The sequence below is a fragment of the Nothobranchius furzeri genome, chromosome 6 (genome assembly GCF_043380555.1).
Source record: "Nothobranchius furzeri strain GRZ-AD chromosome 6, NfurGRZ-RIMD1, whole genome shotgun sequence".
In the NCBI taxonomy this organism is placed as follows: domain Eukaryota; kingdom Metazoa; phylum Chordata; class Actinopteri; order Cyprinodontiformes; family Nothobranchiidae; genus Nothobranchius; species Nothobranchius furzeri.
This window is the reverse complement of record NC_091746.1, coordinates 62,188,247-62,205,817: the sequence shown is the minus strand read 5'-3', so window position 1 is coordinate 62,205,817 and position 17,571 is coordinate 62,188,247. Positions and strand designations below refer to the sequence as shown.

Sequence of the window (17,571 nt, the reverse complement as noted above, 5' to 3'; positions counted from 1 at the left end):
TACACCAAAGTCTGTTTCCTGGACGCTAAACCAACGACAGCCTTCCCCATCGTGAGCCAAGCTGAGTGAGTCCATGCATGCTAAGTGACAGAGTGACGTAGATCTGTCAGGCTTTTCTAATCCTAGAGTTTCACCATCTATTTTCAATCAGAAGATAATGCAGGAGATAGTTGTAGGAGACTATTTTCATGTTTAGCTTGCATGAAAAACTCAAGAGTGACTGATTATAATCAGAAATAATCATTAAAATATGTTTTTTCAGTGAGGTTGACCTTTAATTAAGCGTGATAACCAAAAATGACCTAAAATTATTTACTTTTTCTATTTTTGAGGGAATCCCCAATGTATGGGAAATTAAAAGTCGGATTATGTCGGTATATCTGCAAAAAATAACTAAATAAATAAATAAATAGCCAATATCGAACAACCCAATTCCTAATACTGATGATGGGGAAAGTATGGTAACATGTTACATAGCACCTTTTCAGAGTTCTACAACCCCCCCCCCCCCCCCCCAAGACACTTTACAACACAACCAGCCATTCACCCACACACACACACACACACACACACACACACACACACACACACACACACACACGCACACACACATGCACACACACATTCACACACTGGTGGCGATGAGGTGCATTGTAACCACAGCTGCGACACGAGGGCGTGGCTGATGTACACTGGCACCACCAGCAGGCAAGGAGGGAGAAGTGTCTTGCCCAAGGACACATCAACTGCAACGGACAGAGCGGGATGCAAACCTGTAACCCTCCAGTTACGATGCGGGTACTTAACTCCTCTGCCACCGTTGCCCGTCGTATAAATTCTTAGATTCTTTTTGAACACAAATATTTTCTCAAGTACAAATATCCAGTTATGTTCTGATAAGAGTTTAAAAAAGTTATGAAATTCAGGATCAGTCACGACGCTCCTAATCTTATACCTCAGGCCATCAAGGCAGGATGTCACAACTAGCAGTTAGTGGTGGTACAAACTTAACCCTCCACAGAAAAACACAGCTGAACCAAAAGCCAAAAGTACTTTCACTCTGATATTCCGTGTAGCAACCCTTTCCAGAAAACTGGTAAAAATAGACTTCCTGCACTCCAGTGGGAGAACTGACTTCTTCTTGTGACTCACGCTGGACAACAACAGCCATCTGGCACACTGCGATTTTTAACAATAAGTCAAAGTTCACGTAGTAAATAATTTAAGAGGAAAAGCTGAAACAATAATGGAACTGTGCTGCATTTAACCGAGTGGCTTCTTCACAATAAAGCTCATGAGGATGATGCTTTTGAGTTTTTGATGTATGAAAGATTAGAATAATTTAGATTTTAAATGGTGAATCAAGTTTGATAGCTTATTTAAACGCTAAAGTGTATTGTTCTGTATATATAAATGCACCCTTGCTGCATATCTAGAGGAGCAGTGGATGGTTATTCTGCCATGACAACATGGAAAATGACCTCCCTTGATGAGAGCACTTTCCACCCAGACTTTGATGTCTGGGCCAGCCATGTCTGCTCTAATGTAAGGGAAATCCTGGGCATTTCAGAGGCATTTCCTCTCTGCCGCTGCTCACACACAGTGAAGACACTACAGCACAGATACAAAGAGCAGACTTCTCATATCTGTTCATGTTCTTTACAGTTTTACAATCTGGCTGTTTATGTACTCAAGTGTTTTCAGCTTATGTATTTATTTAAAAGAGAGACTATGGTAAATCATGTAAAATAATGTCAATGACTTAGCTGAAGGTTTAATCTCATCTGTAGAGAGAACGGTTAGGCCTTGTGAGGGCCTCAGTAGGAAGCTGCTTTTCACTGGTTTTTAATAAATGGTACAATAATGACTATCTGTGGGATATTGTTTAAACTGGCGTGGGCATCTAAATAAAGGTTCAACCAAATGGTGACTTTCTAAATAAAGTCAACATCAACAGAAAAGAGGGAAAAGAGTTTTGAGCTGCTTTTGTTTTGGGGGGGGGGGGGGGGGGGCAACGGCATCAATCCACATTGCCAACTTTTAAGAGCCGGCTAAAGAGTCACTACTATACCATTGCTTTTGGGGAACTTGCTTTAGGACAGCAGTGGCTCAGGAGGTTGAGCGGGTTGTCCAGTAACAGGAAGGTTGTAGGTTTAATCCCAGCTCCTGACAGAGCATGCTGCTGCTGTGTCTCTGGACAAGAAACTTAACCCCCCTTGCCCGCTGGTGGTGGCCCGAGGAGCCGGTGGACATTGTAGCTCATCATCCTCTGTGTGTGTGTGTGTGTGTGTGTGTGTGTGTGTTGAGAAGTGCCTTGAGGGGTTGTAGAACCCTCAGAAGGCGCTATACAAAGACAGTTAATTTACCATTAATGGGCCTTTTTATTGGTTCTTGTTATTGTTCAGCTCTTTGGGTGCTGTTTGGTCACTGAAGGCGCTGTACAAATAAAGCATGATGATGATGATGATGATGAAAAGATCTGTCCCTTCATGTCTATAGCATGGTGTTCTCCACAACAACTAGCCTTTGATCACCAGACTATAGGGCTTTAAAAACAAGACTTTTTTTCTCCATCATTTTTGTGCCAGCTGAAGATGTGACAAGTATGACTTACTAGTTTATACTTCTCCGTCAGTAGGGTTGTGGAGACACGCAAATCAACGGAGATGGTTTTCTTTCAGAGTGCTCTGTTGCCTGATGAGACATGCTAAGCAATTCCACTCCATGACAACGGGGGCATAGTGCTTTCCTGGGTTACAGCAAATTTAAAGGCAGTGGCGTGCTGACCAGTCAAAACGGAAGTAGCTGATCTGCCAATAGCAGTCAACAAATATAGTTCTATGAAGTTCAGTTCCAGGAGAAAGTGGAAAAGAGATGTTATGCTGCCCAATACTGGATCTAACTGTAAAATTTCACAGTATATGTCCCCTGACATATTACATCAAACACGTTTCCATAAAAATTATTTGTGTTCTCTAATTTGAGTTTCTAAGGTAGTTAAATGATAATCGCTGCGGCTTCCCGACTCCCAAGTACCCCACTATGTTGGGTTTCTGTTTACTAAACGCGAGCACGTCATTGGTCTAAAACAATCACGTGAGAGCTGCTTTACTACTTTCTCATTACGCTCAAAAGACAAAAGTCCCACATTCACAGTTAAAAGCGGGTCAACTTTAGAGGAAGAAAGTTTACTTTTGAAATCTGTACAAATTTACTATTTTTATTAAACAAACACCAAGTTGCCACAAGAAGTGGGAACAAGATTAAACGAAAATCAAATATGTAGAGGCGACATTGAGCGCTGGAGTGTAACCACTTTGCCGCCATATTGGATGGGTCCCTAACTCTCCAAAACCTAATCGGAATAAACGCTGCCTGTTTTTGTCTATTGTACTATTGAAAACAGATTGTGGGGGATTACTCCCATCTTTTCTAGCCCAATGAATGCCCCAGGGGCTACTGGTGACCCATCCAACATGGCAGCCCACAGTTACACCAGCACCAATAGAAAGCTCCAGTCTATGTCACCTCTACGTTTATATGATCTGATCTCTATGCTTCTCATATTCATCTTCTGTTGTGGAAATTGATGAACACGATGGCCAGACAAACAGGAGTTTGTACAACCCCAACATACACAAACATTAACCATTGTTATACTAGTTGAATCGGTTACAACTAAAACTATCCTGAGTCAAGTGTCCTCTTCTAACTTTTCCTTGAGGTACGTAAAGAGTCTGGTGATTCTAAATTCATGCATTTTTTAGGGAGGCCTGCCCACTTCCCTTGATTTAGTACTTTTGAACACCTGCTAGTATCTGAAAAAAAGACTTTTTGACCGTAGATGTTTTTCTACCATTTAAAGAGCATCAAAGATACACTTTAAAAAATCTGACATGTCTCAGTCATCCCACACAAGCCTGCCGCAGAGTGTTCACGTTAACGAATGATGGCATTGCATGTTTCGCACCCCCACTGATGTAGAAGTATAAACTAGGCTTAACACCAAGGTACTGTACAACCAGTTACAGTAATCCACCTGAATGGTAATAACAGCATGGATTATTGTTCTAAAATCATCTTTTCACAGAATGGGCTTAATTTTGGTCAACTGCTTCAGTTGAAGATGGCTCAATGTCACAACCGCTCTGACCTAAAAATGAATCATCTAATGTATCTTAAGTTCGTATAAGCATGCTTTACCTTAGAAAAATCCTTTTGATTTGAGTCTGCCAACTAAGATCTGAATCTAGATAGAAATCTTAATATTTACATTCTATCCCGAGATGAACATGTCTGAGTCTGGGTCTGCAGCATGTCTCTTGGGGAAAAACATAGCAACTGTCTTCATAACATCTTTTCAGCCAGCAGGACATTTTTATAACAAATGGCTTCTAACCTCCTCTTTGGTAATACTATCAGTAAAAATAAGTATATTCTGCATACACAAAATAATCTATGTTTACATACAGAAGGAAGATCCTTAGCGTGTGTACCAAACAGAACTGGGCCCTGTACACAACCCTGTGGGACACCATTTGCTAAATGTAACAGAAATTCTATTGATAATCTTCAATGTTAAAAACAACTTTCTGCTACATGGGTCTCGAGTTGATGCAATAAAAAGTAGCATCCAGCTAAGTGATACTGAAAAAAAAAACTGAAAGTAAACTTTCAAAGTCTCACACACTCCCAAACACTTCAATCTGATGTTAACAAAGAGCTCTTCAGTCCTCCAAGAAAGAAATTAGCATTCATAGTAACCGTGGCCACATCTGAAACGCATCATATTCAAGTTTTCAACAGCCACTAAAGGCTTGCTAAACTCCTGCCTAACATTTGTGTCTTGTCTGAAACGTCATGTTTTGTAGGCATGGGGACTTTTCACTTGTTAACATTCCACTTTTTAATTCAAGTACACAGCACCACTGTCCAACTCCAGTTAAATCGGGGGCGGGGGTGACAGGGGATATTTGGGGGGGGGCAATGCCCAGCTCAGATGGATTCTGAGTGGGACAAGTCTGACCCCATTCCTGTCTTTGTCCTAGTGACAAGGCAGATTCCAGAACTCCAGGGAAAAAAATCACTGTGAGCTCAAAGTGGGTAAAGACCAGATCACCTCATCCTCAAAAAGCAGCCCCTGCACCCCCAACAGGAGAGGATCTTCTGCTCAGACTCAGAAACAGTCACCTTATTGATTTCAAATAATGTGACTGAAAACGGAGCTGAGCATGTTGAGATATGGTTCCCATCAGGGCTTCTCAACCACCAAGTTACGTTCTGTTCCCACACCCTGCTGTTCACGGCAGCCACAAATATGCTGCTGTGTGTTTGCTGGTGAACGTTCTCAGTCATCCAGATCACGGTAATCCAAAACAGTTCAAATGAAGGCAATTGGACTTCTCCGGTTTCTTGAAGACATTTCGCTTCTCATCTCAAACTCATCGCTTTTCAAAACTCCTCGGGTGAGAAGTGAAACATCTTCAACATCTTCAAGAAACCAAAGAAGTCCAGTTGCCTTCATTTGAACCCATTTGTATTGCTGTTCATTTCTAAAGCTTGAACCGTTTTTTCAATTAGAAGCCCGAGTATTGTGCTCCAACATTTAAAAAGTACTTTGGTACAGATAAGCTGTTACTGTTTTTGAGAAAAGAAGAAGAGAGAAGAAAAAAAATTACCAGATAATGAGGATGCAATGTCCTCTTCCCCATCATTGTTTGTCAGAAACAGATCTGTCTGCTCCTCAAAAACCTTTAAACATAAATAAAAAATATTAGGCAAGTCTCTGAAAACAACACGTGACAGATGGTTGCATGCAAATGCTGAAAAGGGTTTTCCACCAAATTTATGCATCACATAATTATTAAAACCTTGAATGTACACTCACATTGTCCAGTGACAAGGTCTCGTTCTCATGGAGGTCCTTACTGATGCCTGTGTGAAGGAAAAACAGTTGTGCAGAGAACACAACATCAGGATGTCAGGATGCAACTCTGCTCTGTGCAAGTTCAAAACCAGCTAATGAGATGTTGTGCTCGTCCAAAGCAGCAGGCCTTGGGAAACACACTCTGAGTCCCTACTGGGAAGCTGTTTTTCCAAGAGAAATAAGACGGGACAGAGTTAAGGTCAATACTGAAGTGCACATTTCCTGCCTGCTTCCATGAGTCGATACCGCCATCTGCCATCTCTATGGTTACCAAAGAAGGAGGGAGCATGCATTATAAGGGAGGTACAAAAGTTAGCAAACAGCTAAAAAATAAAATCATCTGTGTCACCTGTTGAAGTCTATCTCTCTGGTTCTTTTTATTCCAGCCCAAACATGAGCCCTAAAGGGGAAAAAGTCATCTTCAGGACTTTTCTGTACTCTATGTTTATGTTTATTCATTTAGCAGACGCTTTTATCCAAAGCGACTTACAATTTATAACCTATAGGGCATGTTGTGATCTGTGGGGGAAATCGGGAGTACCCGGAGGAAACCCACGCATGCATGGGGAGGACACCCAACTCCACGCAGAAAGGCCACAGCCGAGCCGAGTTTCGAACCTGCAACCTTCGTGCTGCGAGGCAACAGTGGTAACATCTGTGCCACCATGCAGCCCACTCTAAGCCAAAGAGACAAACAAACAAAATGGAAAGAGATCTTTTGACTGGGTTTTTCGTATCTCTTTACATGGTGAGTGATGGATGTCAGACTGTGTTTGCACAATTGAATCAGTGGCTGATCACTTTCTGCAGCCCCACCGGGAAGTCTCTGCACTCACAAACCCACGCACAGATGGCACGTTTGAGCTGCATCTGCACGCCAGGATAATGACAGCACAAAGTCTGAAGCTAATAATTATCTGCAGCATTGTATAATCCTTTTGATTATTATTTTCTGACAAGTCAAATCTCTATTCTGTGTCCTAGGTAACAAGAAAATGTGTAAAAAAAAAATCCTATCTCAATTTCTCTGTACAAAAAATCCTTAACTGTTTGATTTCGGGTGAATGAATGAAATTAAGTCAGACAAAACCAGAAGTGTGACACCAACAAAAAGCCTTAAAATTAATGAAAATCAATGTGTGATGTCCAAGTGAGTCCAGATCAGTTTTTCAGGGAATGAGGTAAACAGCAGGAACATCCGTGTGACAAAGTGAGGCAAAAGGGACAGACACGTGTGTGGTCTGAGCTCATAGAGAAGATTAGACTGTTACAATTGTTATTGTAACTATTTTAACTAGGAAAGTATGAAATATTAGAGAGAAATGCTAACAATTCTGAAACTATTAAATGGCCACTGGAAACAACGCTACTAACAAAAACCATAACTACAAAAAACTGCTTACCTTCATCACTATGTTGACCTTCAACTTTGGCTCTTTTGTCTCCACCAGCATCAAATCGGACCACACTGATCTTAAATAGAAGCAAATAAGTTTAAACTGGGATAAATAACAGCCATGCATGGGTCAAGCAATGAAAAATGCCTTTTAGGAGTAGGTCAGATCTTGAACTGCGTACAAACAATTGCCTTAGCTGTTACAGCTATCTCTATGACGATCTCAGTTCTGACTGGATTGACGAGCTAACAGCTAGTCTGATTAGAGCCCAAACTAGAATGTTGCAGCAGTTATTTTTAAACACTCTTTTAGAAACCTGTGTAGGTAAACTTGATTTACATAAAATGTTGTAGTTAAATTGGCAGCAGGTTTAGTGATCTGTAGTTCCTTCAAATGAAACTTCATTACAAGAAATTTTGATGATAAATCCATCCATCCATATATAATCTGAACCCGCTTGTTCATGTGGGGTCGAGGGGGGGGGGGGGGGCTGGCATCTATCTCCAGCAGTCAACGAGCAAACAGGCGGAGTACACCCTGGACAGACTGCCAGTCCATAGCAGGGCAACACAGAGACACACAGGACAAACAACCAAGCACACACACCTAAGGACAATTTAGACATGACGGTCATGTTTTTGGACTGTGGGAGGAAGCCGCAGTACCCGAAGAGAACCCACGTATGCACAGGGAGAGCATGCTAACTCCATGAAGAAAGACCCCAGGTCAGGATGTGAACCCAGGACCATCTTGCTGCAAGGCAACAATGCTAACCACTGCACCACTGTGCAGCCCTATTTTAATGATTAATGTATAGCCAAAATATTTGTTCTTCTTCCGGCTCTTTGCGAGTACAGACACTTTTTTCTCCTCTCCCTCCCTCCTTATCCCAAGGCTCGTTGTCCTGTCTTTGTGTGTACGGCACTTTCTGCATCTTTTATGGAAACTGGAAATTATTTAAAATGGATCTGGTCAGTTGGTCTCTCAATGCGATTGACAAAATTTTTTCAACGATGACAAATGGAGAAGGGGCTCCCGGATGCCCCTCTGGGACAGAGCCAGCTGGGTATATCATGGACTCCTGGAAACAGTGGAACCTGATATGCCTCTCTCAACTCTCTGTAGAGGATTCTGAAGATGTCTGGATTTTCGTGGTTTTGGTGTCGGGATTCCTGCTGTTTGGCCTGAGCGGTTATCTGGCTTACCGGAAAATCAACAAGCTTTCGAGGAATATTGGCTCAATCCCGGAGCTCAGGGATGGAATGCATCGTGCTGTGAAAGCACAAACTCATATAATTGTCGAGATGAGTCGTAAGCTTGGAACTTTTGCTGAGATTGAACCGTATCTAGGAGTCACTGTGCTCTCTAACCCATTATCTCCCTCCCCTGTCCAAACGGAGGTGATGAGCGCTGCTCCAGGCAACTGCACGCACTGAAGTGAGGAGAGTCCCAACCTACCTCCCCACCTAGTGGACACTTATGAGTGTATCGTCTGAAGTCTGTGTGCGTATCTGTCTGAGGTGTTTTTTTGCATAGCAAAGCTATCCTCTCTGTAGAGGGTAACTCTGAAGTGCCTTTCTTTCCCTCCCCCTGACTCTATCCTCATATAAACCCCCTTGATCTATAACGGTAGCGCAACTCGGGTTGTGAATGACCACAGTCACCAGTTCTTGTCATGTGTCTATGTATGTATACCTGATCTCAGAATTGTGTGTACTGAAACTCTAATTTCCCTCTGGGATTAATAAAGTACTTTTGAATTGAATTGAATGTTTGCAGGAAGTACTATGAAATGTCTGATTGGGGTTGTTTTAAGGCAACAACGATGCACTTTCCTCAATATGACTAGCTGTTAGCTTGTTGGTCTGATGGGGACCAGTCTGTTTCTCCAAACTGAGGCTATTCAAAAAGGAATCTGTTACAGGTGAGCTGATATTTTTCGTCATCTTTATACAAGAACCAAATCAAAATCAAAATTATCCTGTTGAAGTGCACAATGTTACTGGAACATGGCTCTACCAGTTTTATGTGAAAAAGCATAAGAATAAAAATCTTAGTTTACGTCATCCCTAATATAGTCCCTGCATTGGGCATTATCTGGATAGCAATGTCACGATGCAACATTTATGGAGATGCATGAAAACATTCAATTTATTCAGCCAACATCAGAATAGGAATTGTAGTATGTTGGTCTCACCAGTTCGTAAACCTTGTTGTCTTCTAGTTTTTCTCGAAGGACCTTAATGGCATCCAGAGGGCAGCTTTCAGGTGGTTGCTGCACAGAGAGGATGACAGAACCTGTTCTTGGACAGAGCCTCAGCATGCGGGAGCTGTCGGACCACAAGCACCACACACCAGGTGGGGGAGTGTCTTCAGGCCCTGATGGACTGATGAGGAGAGAGAGAGAGATAAGCACTACAGAGAATAACTCAGGTACAAATGATGGGGTATAGTATTTATATTAAAGCTACAACGGCAAATCTGCAAAGCAAATTAGTTTAAAACATTGTGTCATGCCTTTTAACAATGTTCTAACATAGTCTAGCTATAAATAGTTTGTTGGGATTAAAAAAAATTAAATGAAAAAATTGATGAGATGTTCTCTGCATTTGTCTAACATGGCTCAGTCCAAAACCTACTATTGGACCATCCGGTTGTCAGTCTCACTGAACCACCACACGTCCGTATTTTATGGCATCGCACGTTCCAGTATCAGGGGTGTGTGGCCTAGGAATGATAGCAAATGGGAGGGGTGAGAGTTATGTTACCTTGTTTATGTTTAAAAGCTAGGTCGTTTTGCAGATTTGCCATTACAGCTTTAAACTCTGAGGATTATGCCTTAAAATGTTCTTGTTCTTGAGTTGGTTTCAACTGTTAAGATTAAAATATTTGATGTATTTAGTGAAAATGTCTTCTAATTTTGTGATACCTATATCTCAATTAGTCTGACTTTTTCAGTTCAAGTCTTTTTAAATATATTTTTTATTCCAGACTAGCTAAAGTGATAATCCTGTTTGCAACACCGCTGGTTGTTTCCTATAAAGAACTTCTAGCCCTGAGCAGGAACTGCTGCCTCATTACACCTGAAGTTTACTCTGCAGTCTGTGTTTACAGACTAAGATTTCATCTGTTGTTTGAAGCCTGAGTGATGGCAGATCCACCTGAGAGTATCAGGTTTTTCCTCCCACTTGGTAAACTAATTTGAATTTTGTGTGTGTTATAAGATTTCATTGCACATTTTATTCATGAATGTATGTGTTTATGCAAAAATCTGACACAGGACATAACAATAGCCTTACTCGGTCAGCGTCCTGAACATCGAATAAAATCCATCTGTCTGAGCCAGTTGGAGCAGCGTTTCTCCTTCCTCATCAGGTGACATCAATGCTTCTTGTCCTCTCGGTGGGTGAATTAGAAAATGGGCCAGGTGTGGTAAACCCAAATGCACCGCAAGATGAAGGAGGGTTTCATTAGGGTGTTCAGCAACTAAAGAAACAAAAGACCAAAAAACTAACTAAACACAGGAATCAAGGTGTGAAATTATGCCAATTGTGCATATTTATTCTGTTATCTATTGTTGCAGGGAAATCCCAAGTGTCCACATTTATTTCAGTTTTTACTCTACTTCCATCCATTTGTTTAGCTGTGTATCCAAGGTCAGACCATGAAGTAAACCAGGGGTTGGCAACCCTGGGCACTCAGATCCCTGTTAGCACACGAAGGGTTAACTTTGCCACGCAAAGCATTAATCTGATAAGATGTGTAGAAATATAAATGTTGTGATGGACTCAATTTTCAGTTCTAATCTTGGTTTTGTTTTTCTTTAGTCACTAAACACGTTACAAAGTTGAAACGTGAAGCTGTCAGTCCTCTCACCTGGTGCAGCACGCTGTCAGCAGATTGCCTTGGCAACAGGTGGGTGTGCAAAAATGTGGCATAGAATAAGAGGAGGTTTGGGTGAATTTATTTAGTTTTTGTCCTGTTATTCGGGGATTGTCTCAGTTGTATCGCTGTGATATTTGTAAGCTAAAAATAAACCGAAAGACAGAAATAACTGCCTCTATCAGCAATAAAATGCCACAATATGCAATCCAAACAACGGCCCGCCAGTCCAAATTCTAAATTAGCGTGAAAAGACGTAATTTTGGCCGGTAACTACCAATCTTTCAAGAATGAGACAGAGAAGGTTGAATCAATTACACGTGCTGTGTGAAGACATGAGAAGCAAGCAAACAAGAACTCTGAAAGCTTTTACAGCCACTAAACACCGTGGAACTATTGCACACTGTACTACTGCTAAACAGCCATTCACAGATGGCGACTTTTCTCTGTACCTCAGATGTATTAATTTATGAGCGTCCTAACAAAGACGCAATTAAAGCAAAGACTCAAGATACACCTGCATCAGCCAGAACTGTGGAAAGACGCATCCAGGAAGTGGGTGACAATGTCAGAGCCCAACAAACAGCTGGTTTGAAAGAGGCCTAAGTGTTCAGTGTAGCTTTGGATGTAAGCGTTGATATCAATGATGTGCCACATTTTGCTGTAATGGTAAGATAATGTGACGGGGCAGTACAAGAGAAACTATTCTGCCTAACCCCGATGTCTGAAACAACATGAGGTGAGAATACTGTCAACATTTTTGAGGAGCAATTTGAGGAGTGAGGCATTGACAATGCAAAGACTCTTGCAGCGACAACTGATGGTGCCCCAGCTATGGTTGAGAAACACAAGGGGGTTGAGACTTTAATAGAGGAACAAGTAGGCAATCCCATCATGAAGCTGCACTGAATAATAAACCAATAAAACCTCTGTGCCAAGATGTCAAACTCAGATCTTAATGATGTCATGGCCACAGTGGCAAAAATCATGAACTTTATAGTTGAGCGATCTGCTTTGACTCACCGTCAATTCCGGTCCCTCCTACAGCTGAGATTCAACAATACGTCAGAGCCTCCTTTCCAAGATCCTAGAGTAAACCTTCCTGAAGGGAAAGCTGAGCAGTGTGATCCCCGATGGTGAGAACACACTCTGGTCCTTAAAATTTGGGACCGCTGCTTTGGTCTGTCTTTCCAAAGTTGTAGCCATGGTTCTCTATGCAACATTTATGAGGTGTGTCAACCATGACACTCCCACAACATCCAAAACATCATGGTAAGTTTCCATTGAAGAGCAGGGTAAGAGACTTGACTCCCCCAAGCCTTGAGACTCTGTGTCTCTTTTATCCAACTAATAGATTCACCTGTTTGAATGAAAGCATTAGATTTTGTGTCAAGCTGTTGTAAACATCACATATGGTGTTTGTAAGGAATGTGTAGCAACAGAGACGTGCATAAAACTGGAATGAATAGCACTTGGTTATGTAATGTTCATGGTATATCTTTACTACCTAGAAAAACTGGATGTTTGGCTGATCACCCGCCTGCTGTGCAACAGCCACTGCCTCCTGCTCAATGGAGTAGACGGGACTATAAACAGTACGTGTATGAGCTCTTTTACCCTCAAGTAAATGTTCATTCTGTCAGCTCAGATGCAGAAACACCATCCTAGTACTGCATGACTTTGTTCTTTTTGATTTCTAAGCACAAATGAAAAGTAGTTTTAAAATGTCGATGTGTATTTAATCTGTAGTCCTGTCCTTCAAACCCTGACGAAACACAGCAGAAAAAATCAAGTACATCTGTAACTGGATGCCTGCTTTAGCCACGTCATTGCTTGATGTCAAAGATGAACTGAAATGCCCCACCAGCTCCACAATGGTGCCATTAATTGTGACCCAGTTTTGGCCAACCGTGGGGAGTAAATACTGCACATAATTTTCATGCAAAGGTCAACAAACAAGAAAGTCATTGTCAGGTTGTCGTTTCTGCAAACAGAGAAGCCACAAGAGGGGCAGGCAGCTGCTATGCATTTGCACCTTGCCTACATTTGCATGAACATTTGCTTTATCTCAAACAAGTTCTGACCATGCACACACTACAGTGCACTGTTCGAGTCCTAAAAACTAGTTTGATGACTAAAGTGTAACTACAGCCAAATTTATAATTTTTTTTTAAAGAAGGACTTGGGTCAGTTTAGAAAAGTAAGGATGGGGATAGCCAGTCTGATTTTAAAGGCATAGATAAAGGTGTTCCTCAAGGTTCATCTCTTGAACCTCTTTATTTTCAATTTTTATTAATGACCTTCCTCTCAGTTGCTCAAACTATGATATTCATCTCTATGCTGATGACACTATTATTTATTGTGCTAAGCTAAATATTATACATACAGAAAATGTTTCACAACACATCTTTCTGTTCTCAATGTAGAAGCAATATGGAGGCAGTCGTTGCACAGATGCTGCTGCATGAGCCTAACTGTCACAAAATGTGAGGATGTTATAAATATGTATTATAACAGCCTGTTATTTGGCAAGTGACAGAGGTGTGGACTCGAGTCGCATGACTTGGACTCGAGTCATTATTTTAATGACTTCTGACTTGACAAAATCTATAAAGACTCACGACTTGACTAGAACTTGAATGCCAATGACTTGCGGCTTGAATCGACTTGCATCTGTTGACTTGATGATGACTTGAGCATGTTTGATATTTTAGCACAAAAAGTGGCACGACATGGACAAAAATCATGAATCATTCTTCGTTCTGGGTTTGATTTACTGCTAAATGCAGCAGCTCTTTGTTTATAATCAGTTTCAGTTGCACTTTCTGCTTGTTTGAGAAAATAAATGAAGCTTTAAGAAGCTTTATTTCTGGAATTTATTTATCATCATCGTCATTAAATTGAAGTTGGACAGATGACTTGATTATGACTTGAAAATTCAAAGTTAAGGACTTGGACTTGACTTGGACTTCCACATCATTGACTTTGGACTCGACTTGGACTTGCTTGTCTTTGACTTGGACTTGAGACTTGACTGGAAAGACTTGTGACATACTTGTGACTTGCAAAGCAGGGACTTGGACACACCTCTGGCAAGTGATATCATAATGTATAGGTATATATTCCAAAAGTATTTTATGTTTGCTTAGCAGCTCTGTAGGTGCGGTCAAAGGACCAAATGTCCTAATTAACAGTAAAGACAAAAATGAAATAAATCAAAACAAATGAATAAATATAGAAAAGGGTTTTCTAAGCACAGAGGGATTTCCTAATAACTGCTTTGGTGGATGTTCCAGAAAGTGGAAGGGTGCTAACAAAGACACGTTGAGGTTTCCCTCTAAACATCCTTGCTTCTTCAAAGACAGGAAAATTAATCCACCCAAGTCAGCTGGGCAGCTGCTGTCCACAAACATAACCTAATGACCCCAGCTCGTGATTTACACTCCAGCCCAACCCCTACATTACCTTCATCAGAATGATGGTATGTATTTCTCCACTTCTGAAGGTATTCCATGTTGGCCAGAGCCTCCGTGATTCTCTCATCCAGCTCGCTTTTTATGCTTGGAAGCTGCTTGCTGCAGTCAAATAGTCCATCCCCGAGTTCCTCGTCAGCTGCCTGCCCTAACATAGGAAACCTGCTCAGGACTTCCTGGTAGCTCTGAGGTCCAAACTGGTCCCTGTTTGCACTAAAAAACTCTGCTGCCTCCTGGGCAACATCTCTGAGGTATTTAATGTATGATTTACCCTGGCATGGATGAAACTGATCATTTCTATAACAGTAGGCTGTAACAGATACAACTTCTGCACGATCGTGGCCTGTGGAAAAAGAGAGAAAATATCGAAAACCATAAAAGATCTCTGGGGAAATGTAAGGTAAAGACTGATAGCATGACCGAAGGACTCACCTGGTACCACAAAAGAAAGGGTCTGCTCATCGTCGCCTGTTTTTGCCGCCGTCACGTGTGTAAGTCTAGAGCCTCGAACGACAACATAAAACAGTGCATCTTCAGGAAGTCTTTCTTGTAGCATCACTTGACTTTCAACTTGTCCCTGAGAAAAAAGAGATTGGCAAATATTTGGCAAAAAGTCACAATACATGGGAGGGGATACGATACCTCACGATACTAAAAGCCAGATGATATTTGCAACTTTAAAGACTAAGTTGGAAAACTCAGGCCAGATGCTTCCAAGATACAAAATCTCATTGATCCGTCAGAATGAAGGCAGTAAAAACTGCTGCCACCTAGATGTTGGAGTTAGAATTGCACCACACTAAAGAAATACATTAAATGTTTTCATGAAAGTTCTCAATAAAAAGTCGATACACTGCTTTTAAATATCGATTCAGTATCATAAAAAGAATTTTCAATTTCAATTCTTTATTCAGGACAATGCACATAAATAAACAATCAAATACACTGTATCGATCGTAAATGGGCCAGATTATAGCATAGTTGCTAATTTGCATCTGTAGTCCGTCAACAAGATAACTAAGTAAAACAAGTAACACTATACAATTTAAAAACAGTCAGATAGAAACATTCCATTAAAATAGACAAACAAAAAATAAGAATAACTAAAGATGCAAACATAAAAAGAAAGAGCACATATTTAAGTGTATCGACATTTTCTTACATCATTACTTTGAAATGCATTTAAGAGTGCTGTAACACCGACGAGGGTCTGGTTTTTACACAGTAACAACCTGTATCATTGTTTTCTTTGAGAGGAATTCATTCCTAATCAAAATGTAGGAAAACAAATCTGATTTGGTTCAGTTTCACAGCACCTGCTTTACTGAATACCAGAAAATAAAACGTGTGAAAGAAGGAAAAAGAAGAAAAAAGTGGACAAGACACCTTCTCAGGGTCCCTGTTGCATGCCACCATCACAGTGAGTGATTCTTTTAAGCAGGGGTGATCATTACGTCGATCGCAATCTACTAGTTGATCACAAAGGTAGCGTGGGTAGATCTCATGAAAAATTATGTCAGCCTATCAGCCATCCTGTAAGTTGATTGAAATATATGGCAGCCAGTCAGTTTTTACATCACCGCTTCAAAAATAATCCAATACAGTCTATAAAAGTGATCTCAACCGGCCGCGCCGTCAAAGAGGATTGGATTCTATTTTTACAGCTTGCCGCGTCAATGTCCGTAAATAACATAGGGCTAGACAGGAAATCACACACACTTTCAGTACTTCAAAATAAAAGTCTATTTCAAAGATCCAATTTCTTATTTATATAGATTACGTCTATGCGTGTGACCTCACAAATTATTTACTCCAAGCATGGTTTGAGATGAGCAGTGGTGTTTTTCATTGATTTAACCTGGCAGTGGAGAGGAACAACATTATATGAGATGTCAAACGTGATATTTTTATCTTCTGGTCATAGATCACTGTGCATGCGCAAAACGGCGCACAACAGCGGCAAAACTAGCAAGCTAGACAGCAAGTAATATTCCATTTTTAGCGCTCGATTTTCTTCAGAAAGGTAAAATGAGTGGCCTGGGTAAAAATGTTTTGTAGTAGGGTAGATCATTTTGACTTGGTCATTTTATAAGTAGCTCGCAAGCTGAAAAAGTGTGAGCACCCCTAAAGCATCAACCTTGTTCACTAGTTGACCTCATCCACCCATTTTCCCTTCTTGCATCACCCTGACCTGGAGCCATATTTTCTTTTGCTTCGATTTGATGAGTGCTTGCAATAGAAGCAACAACAGTCATCAAGCAGAGCTTAGTGCTGAGTGTACACAAACACACAGTGACCCAAAAACATGAGAAAACAGACCGGACTTTCACTTTGTTCCTCACATACCTGAACATTTTCCACAACAAAATCCAACAACGGAAAAACTTTTTTAAAAATGTGCTACAACACTGACCCCTTCACATCTTTACAAAGTCAAGTTCACTTCCTCTGTAATTTTCCACTAGAGGCTGACCTTTTAAGCGTGGGTCAGTTAGTGTATCTGGGGTCACATACATGAAGTTCCACAGTCCCATTATTCATTCTCTCAGGCTCACACTGAGACTATCTTCTGATTAATGGAGGGTTCTTTTGTTAACTCTTCAGTCAAAAACATCCATCATGCATAAATGTCTTAAGTGTCTACATCTGTTGATTTAACAAATGCTGGTATTTTTACTCACAGTGCAATCGGTGTACTTTTATTGTGAAATCAATCCTCATATTTCTTAAAATAAGATCAGCAGAAGTCACCAGGGGCCTCATTTATCAAGCTTGCTTACACACAAAACGAGGTCGGAAAATTGCGTAAGCTACTTTCCACGCAAACTTTGGGATTTATCAAAGAAAACTTAGCGGAAAAATGTGCGCAACTTTAAGTTGGCTAAGGACCTCG

General features: G+C 40.9%; 1 protein-coding gene across 7 annotated transcripts in view; it reads right to left on the bottom strand.

The window, feature by feature from the left end:
• arhgef28a (Rho guanine nucleotide exchange factor (GEF) 28a) overlaps positions 1–17,571 on the bottom strand; it is a 61,467-nt gene that overhangs the window by 29,795 nt on the left and 14,101 nt on the right. For 6 of the 7 annotated variants that reach the window (XM_015943060.3, XM_015943059.3, XM_015943062.3 and 3 more), the window contains 7 exons: positions 15,111–15,255; positions 14,671–15,021; positions 10,623–10,809; positions 9,521–9,710; positions 7,330–7,399; positions 5,888–5,934; positions 5,679–5,751 (listed from right to left, as the gene is read on the bottom strand). In XM_015943060.3, coding sequence (XP_015798546.3) covers positions 5,679–5,751; positions 5,888–5,934; positions 7,330–7,399; positions 9,521–9,710; positions 10,623–10,809; positions 14,671–15,021; positions 15,111–15,255 — 1,063 coding nt within the window. The remainder of the gene's footprint in view (positions 1–5,678; positions 5,752–5,887; positions 5,935–7,329; positions 7,400–9,520; positions 9,711–10,622; positions 10,810–14,670; positions 15,022–15,110; positions 15,256–17,571) is intronic. The other variant, XM_015943063.3, reaches the window with a different exon arrangement.